Consider the following 15,047-nt stretch of genomic DNA (forward strand, 5'->3'; position numbering starts at 1 on the left):
AAAGACAATCGCAGGATGGTGGCATGTTTCTGTGTTGTACTGTCTGCTCGGGCATGTGTACTGGCATGTGCATGACGAAGACTGTCCTTTATATGAGATACGTCCAGATACATGGAAAAATGGGTGTCTCTGGTCTTCATACATATCCCGACCAAACTTGTTCCTTTGCGGACTGAGCTCCAATGCCGGGAGTCAGTCCACATCTTTTTTCCCATTGGGAAAGAAACATTACAGCCTCTGAGAACGCTGATGACAAGGGACCCAAAGCAGTCTCAGAACAGCGAATGAACAAACCACAGCCCAGGCTCTATAATCTCCATGAAAATGGGACAGCCCGCCGGGGAGACCACCCATGGCTGACTTGCTCAGTGCCGGACTCAGCGGGTCAGCGGTGTGCGAGGCAGCCACCCGTGGGGAAGTGTGCGTGACTGACACCCTCACGGGAACACCCAGAGCCCCACCAGCCTGGGACACACGTTCTGAAAACCACTCGGATTTGCATGGGGGGTAAGGAGGGCCAGGGTCACAATGTCCGTGAACAAGGACCGACTCCTGCAGCACTCGGGATTTCTGCCTTCTGTAGCCGAGGCATTTTCAGACTTAAAATCACTACCATCGGGGCGCCTGGGTGGCTCAGTGGGTTAAAGCCTCTGCCTTCAGCTCAGGTCATGATCCCGGGGTCCTGGGATCGAGCCCCGCAGCATCGGGCTCTCTGCTCAGCAGGGAGCCTGCCTCCTCCTCTCTCTCTGCCTGCCTCTCTGTCTGCTTGTGATCTCTGTCTGTCAAATAAATAAATAAAATCTTAAAAAAAAATCACTACCATCAATTTATCTCACTCTTCTTTTCCATTGGAAAAAGTGCCAATTGACGGTGAGATTGCGTCACTGCTCCGCGAGCCGGCCACCCGCAGAATGAAGGAGCAGGGAGGGGGCCCCGAGCCCTAACGGCTGAGACACAGGCCCGTCTCCAGGACACGGTGCTAACGGCACGTCGGGTTACATGGCTGCTTGAAAATTCAGCGGTTGGGGGAGGCACAGCTCGGTGGCAACCCTGAGAGTGGACTTGACGTGCGTGTCGTGAAGACACCGGAGGGGAGAGTTCATCAGCGCGAACTATCAGCTGCGTGTGCGAGATGCTAATAACCCACATGTCCACACGGCGGGGCCGAACAGCGAGCGGACTACGGGTGTTTGCTTCTGTCCGTGTCGAGCTGTGGAGTGTTCCACTGTGTTCCTAGTGGTGACGTGAAGACCCGCAGCCGCTCTCCGTCCCAGGAGCGCCCCAGCTGTTGCTGCTGAGGCTGTCGTCGGATTCTGGCACTTTCACAGACACGGGGGCTTACTGCCGTAGGAGCAGAACACCAGTCTCGCTGGAGGGCCGCAGAGGACTGGCTCGCTGCCCCCCGGGGACAGAGCAGGACAGTCTCTCGAGGTGAGGGCGAACCGCACGTCGGGGCTCTCCCAACACCAGCCCTCCTCGCCGAACCGCACGTCGGGGGTGAGCAGCCCCTCTCAACTTGCCTGGAGGGCACCTGGGGGCATGGGGCAGGTCACGGTCCCCAGAGACTCTAAATGACCATCTTGTTCCTTGAGGGCAGGGAGGCGCGGCTCTGGCAGATGTGGGGGAACGGTTTTCAGTGTTGGAGGCATCGGCTCAGAGAAGCTGAGCTTGAAGGGTGTAGCCCGGTGATGGCCACAGTTCCTGAAGGCGGGAAAAGAAATCTCCGACGCCACCAAATATCCAGGGTCCTTCCGTTCCTCAGCTGCCTGCAAATTGGACATCTTTGGGGATTAAGGGAATCGGACACTAAAACGCACGTTTCCCCGGGGTGGTGGAATGGGGTTTGATGAACAAACGGCAGAATAAAAATGAATGTGTACACAGACAGCCCTGCCCTCTGGAGCTCAGCATACAGACCAAATAAAGCCACTGCTAGGGGGTGTCCGCTCAGAGAACAGGGCACCTGCTTCTGCCGAGACAGCACAGCGGCCGGCAGTAGGACGCACGGCAGCCGGGCGCACGAGCAGCCCACCCCCTACCAGCCCGTGAGGGGCCAAAAAACCAGGGACTGTCCGAAAGACGGGGTGCAGCGCCAACACTCGCCCCCACTTGGACAGACCTTAAAAGCACTGTGTAAAGTGAGAGGAGCTAGTGACAAAGACCACAAGTGTCACGTCAGCAAAGCCGCAGAGAGCGGATTAGTGGTTCCAAGGGCTGGATGCGGGGGGTGGTGGGGAAGGGGAGCTGCCAATGGCAGACATTTTCTCTGGGGTGACAGCAGCGCTCTCAGTGAGGTTAGAGTGGGCATGGCCAACTCTGTGAACAGACTAAAACCATTAATTTGCCTAATTAAAACAGGTGACCTTTATGGTATATAAATGAATCTCCATCACTCTGTTGGAAACGAATGCAATTAGGGAAGTCTCCATTTTACTGTGGGGTTGCCTCAATGTACTTTTCAACAAGACAGAAGAGAAGTCAGACAATGAAAGGGCTAGGCTCAGGTTTTTAAGGCAACTGAAAGAAATTAAAACTTGCTGAGTGTTTAATTCTGAATGCCAGCAAATTAGCTCAGGATTCCGTATCTACCAGAGTACCTCCGTGTCGTGCAATGAAATAATCACATCTATTACTTGTCAGAAGATGATTCTGAGCAAAAATTATACTCACAGGACTACTGAAAACAACTAAAAAGCTAGAATTCTAATAATTTTCTAAAATGTGAGCACCAAACAGCTGCTGAGAAGGACGCTGTCGGTTTGAGATTAGAGATCTGGCTTCTCTGATTTGACTCCTTTGTCTCTCTTTGGAAACACACTCCTTGCACCCAAAATCCCCTGGCAGGGCCCCACACTGGTGAGGAGGGGCTCTCGAGTCTCCCCACTGGGGGGTCCTCCACCTGGCAGTGCTGTGTGACCTGCCTCCGGGGTGTTCTGGGGATGACACGGCGGGTGGTGGGGGCAAGGCAGGGGCGTATCACAGCGACGGTGTTTAGGACCGCTGGTGAAGGGGGGTGGGGGGAACAGACGGGGCCTGGTGACCTCAGGAGCTGGGAGGAGGGAGAAGCCAGTGTCATCATGACGAGAATACTGTGTCAATGACTCTGTCGCCCCCGGGTCGCTGTCCCACAGGCATGACAGTCTGCAGATGACAGATGTCCGCAGTGAGGCCCAAGGAGGTCAGAGCAGAAGATACCCATCTACTAAGCCAGAGGATCCAAAGCCAGTTGAGAAGCGATGTCCAGGAGGCAGGGTGTCCACTGTTTGGTCCCCTGCTGCCCCCCTGCCCTCCCACGAGATACAGAATGGAGAACGTCCCGTCTGTCTCCCTGTCACACCCAAAGGAAAGAAACACTGGTCTGTTTTTTGTCTTTGAGGTTCTTGCAAGGGCGGGGTCCGAGTATGGGAAGGAGGCCAGGGTGGCCCGGAAGTTATGCCAGACGGTCTGACAGGAGTATTTTGCCCATTCGAGGGTGTTGGAGCTCAGATTTGTGCACCTTCAGGAAAGGGTCACTTCTGCTGTCCTCCTGGTTCTGCACCCCATTATTTCTGGTCAGATGTCACCCATGCAGATGTCACCGGGCAACTCCGGACCACCTTTGACTCCCCGGGGGATATCCTTCCTACAGCCAGGGAGGCAAGGATCGTTTCAGGTTTTCCTGAGTGTGGACACTGTCACTGCTGAGGCCCAAACAGGGGGACAGCAGCAACACAGAACGGACAGGTTTTCATCGAGCGATTCTGTCCCCCACTCTTGTCCTCTCTTGACTCAGAGAAGCAACAAGTCCCCAGAGCACTACGGCTCCACGGAAGCAAGATTTCCAAACTTGCCAACTGCTGATTCATCGGGCCGTAGCTGGCAAGAACCCTTCTCTCCTGGCTCGGGGATCTTGCTGAGGAGAGAAGCAGTTACAAAAATAAAGACTCGAAAACTCACATAATTTTTGAAAATAAACTGGGGTTCTGAAACACAAAAATAGCATTCTACTTATATTTTAAATGTCAAATTACATACTTTCCCCCCTTTATAAGCTTCACCAGAGCCGACAGCCAGCTACCAGGTCCTGCTCTGCACACTCCGTGACTGGATCCCAGCTGCACGGGCTGCCCAGGGGAAGGTTCTGTGTCGATGGCTTAGAAACAGCCCTGTTTGAAGAGCCTATGCCGGTGTGTGCAGCGTATCCCAGGGAGAGCTCCTTGACTGAGTCGAAGGGCTGCCGATTGTCCCAGGCCCTGAAACCTTAAGGACCATCTCCCGGAAGCCAGGGAGCGCGCACGTACGATGTGACTGTGTTCCTAGCATCCAAGCCCCTTGGCCTCTGCCGTCCTAATCGGCAGGGCAGTCTAGGGTTCCCCAATTTTCTCTTTGTTCTTGTGCTTCCCGTCCTTACCCCTTCGCAATCACAGATACTCCTTCCTCTCATTCAGTTTTGATGAAAACGAGGAGGAATGACTCGGGGGACTACAGCACCCCCGCACGAGGAGACGGATTCCTATGTAGGGCAGAAGCCGGGACCAGAAACTGCTGTGCAGTGGGAAATGCCGTGGTGGGGGGAAAAGCCCCAGTCCTTCAGGATGAATGTCCTGTTCTCTCCCAGCAGAAGCAGCCAGGACAACGCCGCCGCACTCCGGGGACCTCCGGGCGCTGCCATCCTCACCGCACCGAAATACGAAAGCTCTTCAGTCTTCCGTCCGGGCACCAGCTGCCTGCGGCAAAGCTGCCAGGAAGCCCTCCAGCTGCACGCCTGCACACCTGCAGCAGAGCTCGCAGGTCAGAGCTTCGAGGCCCATACGGCCTGCCCGCCGTGCCCGCACACACACAGACAGACCTCCACCCACGGCCTCTGAACCAGCTCGGGGTGATGCGGGAGACACCTGCCCCCAGCCCCATGTGTGTGCGTGCGCCCGTTGAGTGTATGCACGCATAGGTGACATGCAGAGTGCATCAGGTTCCACGGCACTGTGGTTGGGGCCTCATTCTAGAAGGACGGACAAATCTCGTCCTAAGATTCCCCCCAAGATCACACAGCCTTCTCGGGGTCCCTGCTGTGTTCACTTCACAGAGCTGCCCGTCACCCTGTCTCTCCACCTGTGGTAGGCCACGCTCTGACACAGTGTCACGTTCCAGATACGGGACCGCGAGATGTGACACCTGCTGATGGGTCTGGCACCTAACAAAGCTCCCAGGAAAAAGAAACTGAACATCGAGACATGATTTTTTGAAGTAACTTTAGACATGTTTCAGCTAGAGGCAGAGTTAAGACCCCCCCTTGGTGTCAGATAGGGAGAAAGGTAGGAGCACCTTTACGTACACTTCATACAATTTGGAAAGTCTTGAGATAAAAATGGCTCAAATGCACTGAGTCCACCTAATGAAACATTCCAGTTAGGACGTGCCTGAATGACCTCGACTTCACTAGCTGCTGAAGAACATCCCCGACCTCCCGGGAGCCCACGTCTCTAACTGCCTCCAATCTCCCAGGAGCACGCGTCTCTAACTGCCTCTGCCCTCCAGAATGCTCGAGTCTCTCACGGCCTCCGACCTCCAGAGCAACAACCTCACACCCCTGGGACCGTGCCACATTCATCACCTCAATTAGCAGCCCACCTGCCACCACCATCACTGGTATAGGAAGTCACCTGCCAGACAGCCGGGGGACCGCTTCTCTGGATCCAGGCACGGATGGGGAGGTTTGGGAGGCCCAGCAGGGACATGCCACTCAGAGCAAGAAGCCTGGCCTGAAGCAAGGGCCTGCCTTTCATTGGACCCTCTCGTGTCTGCGAGCCAGGGAGCTGCAGGGCAGACCGTGAGGACAGGACCACGAACAGCCCTCCTGACACATGACACATCGCAGTTCCAAGGAGAAAACCGGGCGGAACGCAACTGCAAAGCGGAGTTCGGTCACGGCTGCGGTGTGCCCGGGAGCGGGGTCAGGCTGCGTGATGGGGAGGGACAGCTCGAAGTCTGGCTGCATTTGGCCCGCGGCGCTGCTAGACCCAGAGCGTACCGCGCGGTTTTACTTTCCTTCCTAAACACGTCATTTCTTCAGTTTAAAAAATACCAACAGTATCGCCCTTGGCGGAGGCAAGGAAGCGGTTAGGCCTGCCCTGTATGGATTCATGGAGGAGACACGCAGCCCTTCCCTCAGCGGAAGAGGCGGAGGGAAGATGAGGGCCACCCCCGAGCCACAGCAGCCGGGACAGGTGTGCGTGAGCGCCGCTCTGCCTGCCGGCGGGTCCCGTGCGCAGGCCCCAGGCGTCTGGTCCCGGGGGCGGAGGCTTCAGGAGGGGACGGTCCACCACCGCCCTGCGGCCCCCGAGTTCACTCTGCGAGTTCCGGCGGCGCGTGAGGCGGAGTGGGCAAGGGCAGCTTGACTCGGGGAGCAACGTGGTGCTGTGGAACGGGAGCCCGGGGCCGGCCAGCTCCGCAGAGCAGCGGGTCCCATGAAGGGGTCCACGCAGGGAGGGTCATGCCTCCCTGGGCCTCAAGCTGGGGCCGTTGCTGGCAACTGGCCGAAGCCCATCACAGTCGCCACTTGTGCGTTTGTAAGATCTGTGTTCCCTCTTTGTTCTGGAAGTCTTTCAGTGTCCTATTGTGGCCCGGATGGCCTCAAGTGACTTGGAGCCATCGTTTCAGGGTGAAGACTAGGCCCAGAGGGCTCAGTGCGGGCAGCACTGTCAGACCTCTGTGACTCCGGACACCCAGCAAGCTCGTCACTTCCCCTGGAGCAAGCCTCCTTGGGACCAGAGTCCCCTCATGGGACGGGCTCCGCCAACGGGGGTTCCCGCAGGCGCCCCCTGGCCTCACTCTGGTGCAGCCGCCAGCTCCTCACTGACCTCCCCTGTGCATGGTGCGGGGAGGTGCTGGGAACGCGCGCCCACGCCCGCCTTGGAGAAACCTCCCTCAGCCCTCCTGGACCCTGAGCGCCGTGACTCTCCACTGCCTGAACTGGGGGGGAAAGAAGCTGCTGGCGGGAACCTGCCAGGACGGCTGGGGTGGCCTCGGAGGGTGAGCCCCTCCCGGCGCAGGCACCTGTGTCTGCGGGGCCTTCCGTCCCTCCTCGCGGTCGGGGAGGCGGGTGTCCTATGGGGGGGTTTCTGGAAGGTGGGGGCAGCCACTCCCCATAGGGGCTGTGTGGCCCAGGGTTCACCATTACTAGGAACTTACATGGGAAAACCACAGACCGTAACCAAGGACAACCATTTTTACGGAAACGCTGGAGTGAAGGCAGTCTTAGCAATTCCTAATGTCAAAGGAGAAAAGAGACGCACAGACTTTCGGAGATATTTTGTCAGTGGGAAGAATGCTTACCCACACCAGCCTGCGCCGACGCACCCGTGCAAGCCCACGCACACTCACGGGCACCGGGAGCACGTGCGCCCACGTTCTGATGCACATCACTTCCACGCCATCACTCGCTCATCAGCGGCCCCGAGCAGAGCTTCTCACGAGGAAACGGCTCAGGCTGAGGACACATTGTCTGGGTGGCACAGCTCCCTGAACACGACAGTCTGCAAGTCTGCCTCAGAGGAGAAGAGAGGACAGGGCAGCAGGGCGGGTGGGGGCCCTCGGATCACGGTATGGTCACCAAATGCTCGGCAAGGAGACAGCAGCCACGTGGGGCTCCCCTTCCACTGGTGCCGGGGGGTGCAGACAACACACCGTGGCAGTGCTGGCGCACGGTGGGAGCCAAGCTCCCGGCAGCAGGAGGCAGCATCTCCCCATCCTGGCTCCCGTCCTCTTGGCCAGTGATGGCCATGTGCCGGGCCTGTGGGCTGGGGTCACGGGACCATTTCTGGCCCATCGAGCCTCAGTGGAAGTGACGGACACTGTCTTCCTTCAGGGTATCTCACCCTCTGAGATAAGCCTGGTGCTCCAGGAAGAGAGGACGGGGTGGGGGGGCGGCGAGGGAGACAGGGGAGTGTAGGAGGTGCCATCAGAGGTGCCTGGGCCCTCAGGGTCCCACAGACTGTGGCAAGGGTGGCGGGGCTCTGGGCAGGGCGGGGTGTGCACTGGGCTGTGTGCTCTGTGATGGTCTTGAGACGAGCCTGGATGCAAGGGCGGAGGTCTGGATAGAAGCAGGAGCCAGAGGGGCTCCTGGAATCATCCAGGTGAGTGCCTGTGGGTACGTGGACCACGGTGGTGTGTGGGTCAGTGGGTGAGTGCCTAGTCCATGAGCCACACAAGCCTGCTAGGGTCCCCGGAGCATTAGCGATGATCACTGCCTCTGGAAGAACCCCGGCAACACCCCTCCCTGTGGCCCACGTGGCGGAGGACAGAGAGGCTCCGGACTGCCGAACAGGTCAGCTATCTCCGGACACTGGCCTTTTTCATCTCTCCCAGCACCCCCACATACTATTAAATATCATGTTTCTCTGCAGACTATTCGAGGCGGGATGGGTTTCCCTGGAGAGGCCAGACTTCCCGGGACAGGCATGCCTGGGTGGAGACAGCGGTGGACGCGCACACGGCCCCTGCCTCCTTCCCAATAAGCTCCACCCGGGCTCACTTTTCTTGATGGCGTGTACTCCTCACAACGACCCGGAGGTCGGTTGTTAGCACCCCCACTTGCACGGGACACCTGAGGCTGGACGTCATCCCAGAGGTCTGGAGTCCACACGCCGAGTTACTCGGGGATACGACCTCACCAAAGTAACCGAGGGCCGGGATGTTTGTCCAACAGCTCATGGGCGGGTGCGGGTGGGGGGGCTGCTGCCCCCTAGAACCAGACCTCCCACGGCCCTGAGCACCCACACTCACTGCAGGGGCCCTCAGGCACTGCCCCCCCGGGGCCACCTGCTGGGTAGCCGCTATTGGCCAGAAAGGAGTCCGCCACCAGAAAGCAAAGAGGGGCACCCCCCAGGGGCTGCCTGGGAACTACAAGGAGGCAGTGCAAATCCTGGCAGGTGCGTGTGGGTTTCAAAGATACAAAGTAGCAATTCACAGGCAGGCGAAGCACAGAATAATATGTCTCGGGGCGTGCCCCCGTTTTAACGTATCTGTCAGACAGAGACATGAAAGCTGCTTCTGTCCTCCAAGGGCCCCCCACGGTTGTGTCCTGGGGGGCGCTCAGGGCAGGGCCCGGAGCAGGAGCTACAGTCTGGTCTCTGTGGCCTTCTGGCCTCTGTCCTGGCCAGCAGACGCTCATCTCTACATGGTGGGGAGGGATCAGACCAGAGGCTGTGACTCTGCGATTTCTATCTGCCCCAAAGACACACTCCATATTGATTCTGTCGCTGGCCTAGATGTGAGTGACCGCTTGGGTAGCAATCAAGCCATCATTAGCAATAAATTAAAGTCAGCATCCACGAGTTGCAAGAGCAGGCTGCTGAAAGCCATTCTTGGAGGGCACTGATGACCTTGACAGAGGGACAGTTAACGAGAGGTCCACAGGAAAGCACAGGGTGGGTCGCTGGCCTTCAATTATTACTGAGGGGAGACAGAATCTTGTATCATCATGACTGTTTCTTACTAATTTTGTAGCTTAGTCTAGTAATCAGGATTGATCAAATAGAAATAATATCGGAAATAGCATCTCAAAAAGATCTCCTCATGGAAAGGTCCTGGAAACAAAAAAAAGCAAAGTTTTTTTCTCAATGCTGTACGAAAATTCCCAGGGGGTCTGTCGGTGGCAGAGAGTACTTTCCAGACGTGGCAGCGCAGTTCCTCCCGCCCCTCCCCATCCAGAGGGGCGTCCACACCCCGGTCACTGGCAGGGTTCGAGGGGTGTGCACGGGCCACACAGGACAGCGACGAGGTGAGGCCACAAGTGGGACATGTGCCTCACCCAGCGCCAAGGTGGGATGAAGCCCATTGCCCAGTTTATTGTAATTTTCCTAGGAAACTAGTCAACACAGCTGCCAGGAAATTGCCCTGCGGTGGCGGACACCACATGGTCATCTGTGATAAAACCTGAAACGAGAAAAGATCTTACAACTGGCTGAACGCAGCTGGGCATCCTCGGACGACCGCATGCAGACCCCCTCTGCCGGTCCCCGTGGGGGACAGGGACGGGGTGCCGTACAGGTGCACATTTGCAAACCTGCTCGTTTGCTCTGGGAGGTTTTCTTATCTCCCCTGCTTACCTGGGAGGAGACCAAGACACGAGAGATGAGGGCACGGACAGACGCACCACAGCTAACGCGCAGCTGCACCGCCTCCCACGTACAAGGAGACATGGAGACACTGAACACACGGACGGGGTCTCACTTTCTGCCGGCGCCTCTGGGACTCTCCAGCTCAAACTATTAGCAACCACCATACGGTTCACGTGTGTGGTCGTGCCTGACTCGACCTCGACTGTATGCTTTCCATGTTTTACCGTCTGTGTGTTCGTGTGAGCTAACTGAAGCTTTGTGAGATGAAGGCACGCATATACACACGTTTATACTTAAGAGATTGTACTTGCATAAGCGTCAGTGTTGCCAGGATGAATCCTTTCTCGCCGAACACCAGACATAGATAATTCCATCTCCGGTATTTGAGCGCTGAGCTGGTGAAGGTTTTTCCTGTGAAGCTCCACAGGAGTCTGTCCCTACAGGCCGTGGGCGCCTCACTTAGCCATGGGCGCCGTTACGCACCGGGGCAGGGAGGCGATGTTCCCATGACCCTGGGGTCCTGCAGCTGGGATCAAGCTCACCAGATGTGCTGGGTACTCATCCCTTCTGCTCTGACTCTGGAGATGTGGGTCGTGTCTACAAGGAGCCATACTCATCTGGAAAGAGCAGGGGTGCCCTCTTTTGGGGATTTTGCTCCTTTGTCACTATAATTTAGGGACAGGCTTCTGCTGACCCCAACTGCCTCACCTGCCCTTGTTTTGTGGCTAGCGGACTCTGGACGGAGGCATGGTGACCGTTCTGCCTTCCCTGCTGACGGCTTTACAAATGGTGAGGATCGTGTACGACACACGTGTGGGTGCATGGTGGAAAACAAACAAACAAAAAGGCTCAGTAACTGGCCAACCACAAAATGACCTGGTTCCCCAAAGCTCAGACAAGACACAGCTCTCTAAGCTACCATGTTTTCTTCCTCTTTGGGTAACCAGGCAAACAGTCCTAAGTATAACCACACACTGTCAGGAAAAAACATTACAGGAGGAGACGCAGAAGTGTGCTCGAATGAGTGAGTCATTTAGAGGAAGAACAATCCTTCATTGGGATTTTCCCATGAAATGAAAAGGTAAAAGTCTTTAGGGCATTGCCAAGTACACGGCTGGCTCTGGCCTTCACGGAGGCTGGGGAAGCGTGGCTGGTTTTTAGTCGTGCGCTCTGTGACTGTCCGCCGGAAGCTCCAGGTACCTGCCAGTAGTCTGCCCCTGGCCGTGACCTCCCAGCCCCTCTGATTCCGTCCCTAAGCCAGGACTCTGACCACCTGTGGGACAACAGTCTTTCCTGACATTCGCAGAGACCTTGAGGACCTGGATCCTGTAGAGATCTGTCAGGTAAAGGATAAGGTCCATGCGTCTGACACGCAAACAACGTGATTGCCAGGAGCTTCAAGATTATCGCCACCTGGTTGCTAATGACTCAGGGTTCATAGAACATCGCGAGGCATGGGGTTTTTTTTTATGGTACTTGGGTAAGTTTTGTCTAGTCAGGGAAATGGGAGGCGACTGCTGACTTCATCTGGACTGACATTCCCACAACGCTTCATAATTTAAAAAAAAGCTCAGATACATCTTCCAAGATTAGGCGGCCACGATTGACAGCCAAGATCCACTGAGATTCTTTTTCCCTCGTCACTCTGCCCCTTTGGACCGGGGTTTCTCCGGATTCTAGGAAAGCATCAGGAATGGGGGATTATCCCAAGTTCAAGAACAGATGCCCGCAGTCCCGCAGGAACTCCTGGTCTGTATTAGTCAGGCCCCCATGGGAGCCAGCCACCCTCGCTCAGGGTCACGTGCTGTCAGGTGGCCACACCTCACACCTCTCCGCTTCTGTGACTCAGCCTGGATTCAGGGAGAGCTGCCCGTGTCGTGAAGGTGACCATCAGGGATTGTTTCCTGACTGCGTGAGGGCTGCGCACCATGACCCCCACGTAAGTGTGCCCAGTGCTCTCACTGGGGAAGTCACAGGAAACTACCCAGGCGGCGTCTGCTTGTGCCGCTATACCCCTAGTCGTATGGCCTCCGCATTTCCAATACTGAGAAGATTCACAGATTACTCATGTGACAAACACAGGTTCGTGCCAAGATGGAAACGGGAGCACAGTCACCCGTACGCACGGCTCCGTCCCCAGCCTGAGTATCCACTGAGAGGGCCGCAGGGGGCCGCCTTCGGAAAATCAAACCGTGCTTGTGCCGACTTAGGGAAACACGCATCACAGAAGACCCTTCTTGCCTGGCACTATGTCACAAGTGCATATGCACACGTGTGCAGAGTGTGTCTAAAAGGAACAGGGGGACAGACACTGTTGTGAACGGGCCTGAACGCACATAACCAGGGGAATAATGAGGAAGATGATGTTTGCTTTAAAGTAAGTAAGCTTAGCCAGCATCCCTCTAGAAGGTACCCTTGTCATACAGGAAACCTAGAATTGGACATTTTTATTCTGTCGTTTGCTTTTATGTGTTTAATATACATATGGAGTTGGAATATGGGAGCAGAGAGGTCATCGAGGGAAAGAGCTTTGCAGATGGACTTGATGGAAATCATCGACACTCAGATGCTCCATTCAGTTCTGCAGACCGCCTTCCCTCGGCATTCAGAGCTCCTGCGGTGGCCTCAGAGCTCCTGCGGTGGCCTCTGGCCTCATGTACTGGCCGCTCCTCCCCTCTGGTCCCCTGGCCTTGAGGGATGGGGGCCCCGCTACGGGAAGGCAGCGGACAACACTCGGGCATCACCTCCCTCTGCCCCCCACTGCTCACCAAGTTCTCAGGAAAACCAACGTGCCGCTGGTGTGACCAGTGGAACGCCGATTCCTCTCGCACAGACCCCACTGGCTGCCATAAACTGGTCTGCATTGTTTTCAGCCTCTGCGCCTCTGTGTTATGCTGAGTTTCGTGACAGTCTAAGATGTCGAGGGAGCGGGCAGCGGCTCTCCTGTCCTCACTGCCGCTTGCTCAGGGCGGAAGCACAGAAGGGAAGGGTTTTCGAAAGACCGCAAACGGATCGGAGATAGGAAAGTGGGACGGCTTTTCCTGCCAGGGAACTGAAAGGACCGAGAAACCCCGTACTCGAGTAAGCGGCGACCAGGCTAGGGAGCGTGGCGAGGAGGCCTGTCGGCCGTGGGCGTCGCAAGCTGCAGGCACAAGACACTGCCCAAGGGACATTCCCTTTGGTAGCCAGGAAACGGCTCCCTTTCCCTCTGATAGGCCAGCGAGCCCCCTTGCTCTGGGCACGCTCCAAGCTGCCCCTTTGTTCCTACAGCTGTGGGGGTTCTTGGAGGAGAACAGAGCAAGGCACGCGACAGATCTGCATTGCGTCTCGCTCAGCCACGTGATGGTGGCAAGTCATGGCATACCACAGTCCCATGGGAAAGGTAATTTTTTCTTTCTTTCTCTCTTTCTTTCTTTCTTTCTTTCTTTTTTTCTTTGACAGACAGAGATCACAAGCAGGCAGAGAGGCAGGCAGAGAGAGAGGAGGAAGCAGACCCCCTGCAGAGCAGAGAGCCTGATGTGGGGCTGGGTCCCAGGATCCCTGGGATCATGACCTGAACCAAAGGCAGAGGCTTTAACCCACTGAGTCACCCAGGTGCCCAGGAAAGGTAATTTTCTTAATGTTAAAATCAAACGAAAAGGCACTGGTTCTTTCTCAGAGGGGAGGGAGCAGAAATGCGGCTGAGTCGTGCTGCCAGCGGGCTCCACAGAAAAGTAAACTTTTATAGAAAACGGTTATTTTCAACACCTCCTGAGTCATTCTTTGTGGTTGAAATATCTAGGCTCTGGGACAGTCTCACTTCCTCTAATTCTGTTTTATAGGCCCCGTTAGGTTTTCCACCCACAGTGGTCAAATAAGTAGAGAAATAGTGTACAGCTCGGCTACACCTGGAAAGTCTCTGGAGGCTACGTACAAGACAGCACAAAGCACAGGAACAGGAACTAGACGGCGACAGCTGTCACTGGCCACCTGCTTGGTCACGTCGCGGAGGACAGATGCAGGAGGCTGACCAAGGGGTCTTACCCATATTCCTACGGCCTCTGCATTTTCAATACTGAGAACAGACTCACAGATTACTCAAGTGACTAAAAACTTAAAACTTTCCCCAAATGCATACATCTGTGCACAAGAAGCCCCGGCCTCCGGTTTCCCTGTCACATACCGAACACCTCGTTGTCTTCCGAGGCCTCCCGGGAGAGCTGGCGTATGGCCTTCTTCTTGTCAGACTCTGCTGTGCTGCCCTCTCCGTCCTGGAAACAAAACAGAACAAGACCCTCTCTTGAGATCCGGACCTTTGTCAACGAGATGGTTGTGATACCCTTTTCTTCTTAGAAAATTCACAGTTAATCACGGTCCCCTGCTCAACGCCCGGCTGTGAGGGTCTCCGGGTGCGGGTGGGCTTTCTGCAGAGGCTTGAGCTCCCACCTCCCTTCTCTGCCTGGGCTGCAAGCACTCCCTGGGCCGTGGGTTATTTTCATACAAAAGAAACGGAGTAGCACCTGGGATGGGCACTGGCCGGTCATCATGCCTGTGCTCTGGGAGCCGAACCGCCTGGTCCCTGGCCGCGGTGCGGCGGGTGGACGCATGGGAAGGCGCGGACTCTGAACCGGCCTTCCTTCAATTCCACTCTCGGCTGCCTGGAAGCCAGGCAGGGCAGCCCTGGTGCCAGAAGGGGCCCTTTCGGGGGCAGAAATCCATGCTGATGTCCCCACAGCACCCGGAGGACACAGAGGAGGGGTCAGGTGCCGCCATGGGGCTGGGCTGCCCTCTGTTCTCCTCGGTCATGGAGCCCGACGGGCTGCACCAGGCGCACGTTCGTTTTAAGTTTATATTTTAAGGTTATAGGGTAGGTGAGATTTTAGTTTCTTCTTATTCGTTTACTCAATTGTATCTCATTAGTGTGACACGGAACGCAACGGCAAAAGGCCCTGCCCAGGGCACAGCAGAGAG

General features: G+C 56.3%; 1 protein-coding gene across 6 annotated transcripts in view; it reads right to left on the bottom strand.

Moving 5' to 3' along the window:
* Positions 1–15,047, bottom strand: part of LOC101670298 (myelin basic protein) — a 101,347-nt gene that overhangs the window by 51,479 nt on the left and 34,821 nt on the right. For 3 of the 6 annotated variants that reach the window (XM_004745654.3, XM_013052824.2, XM_013052823.2), the window contains exon 3: positions 14,260–14,347. The exons of the other annotated variants lie outside the window; for them this stretch is intronic. In XM_004745654.3, the coding sequence (XP_004745711.1) occupies positions 14,260–14,347 (88 nt within the window). The remainder of the gene's footprint in view (positions 1–14,259; positions 14,348–15,047) is intronic. 6 annotated transcript variants of the gene reach the window in all.

Source organism: Mustela putorius, unplaced genomic scaffold (genome assembly GCF_011764305.1).
Source record: "Mustela putorius furo isolate JIRA1106 unplaced genomic scaffold, ASM1176430v1.1 tig00000835_pilon_pilon_pilon, whole genome shotgun sequence".
NCBI classification, from domain to species: Eukaryota; Metazoa; Chordata; class Mammalia; order Carnivora; family Mustelidae; genus Mustela; species Mustela putorius.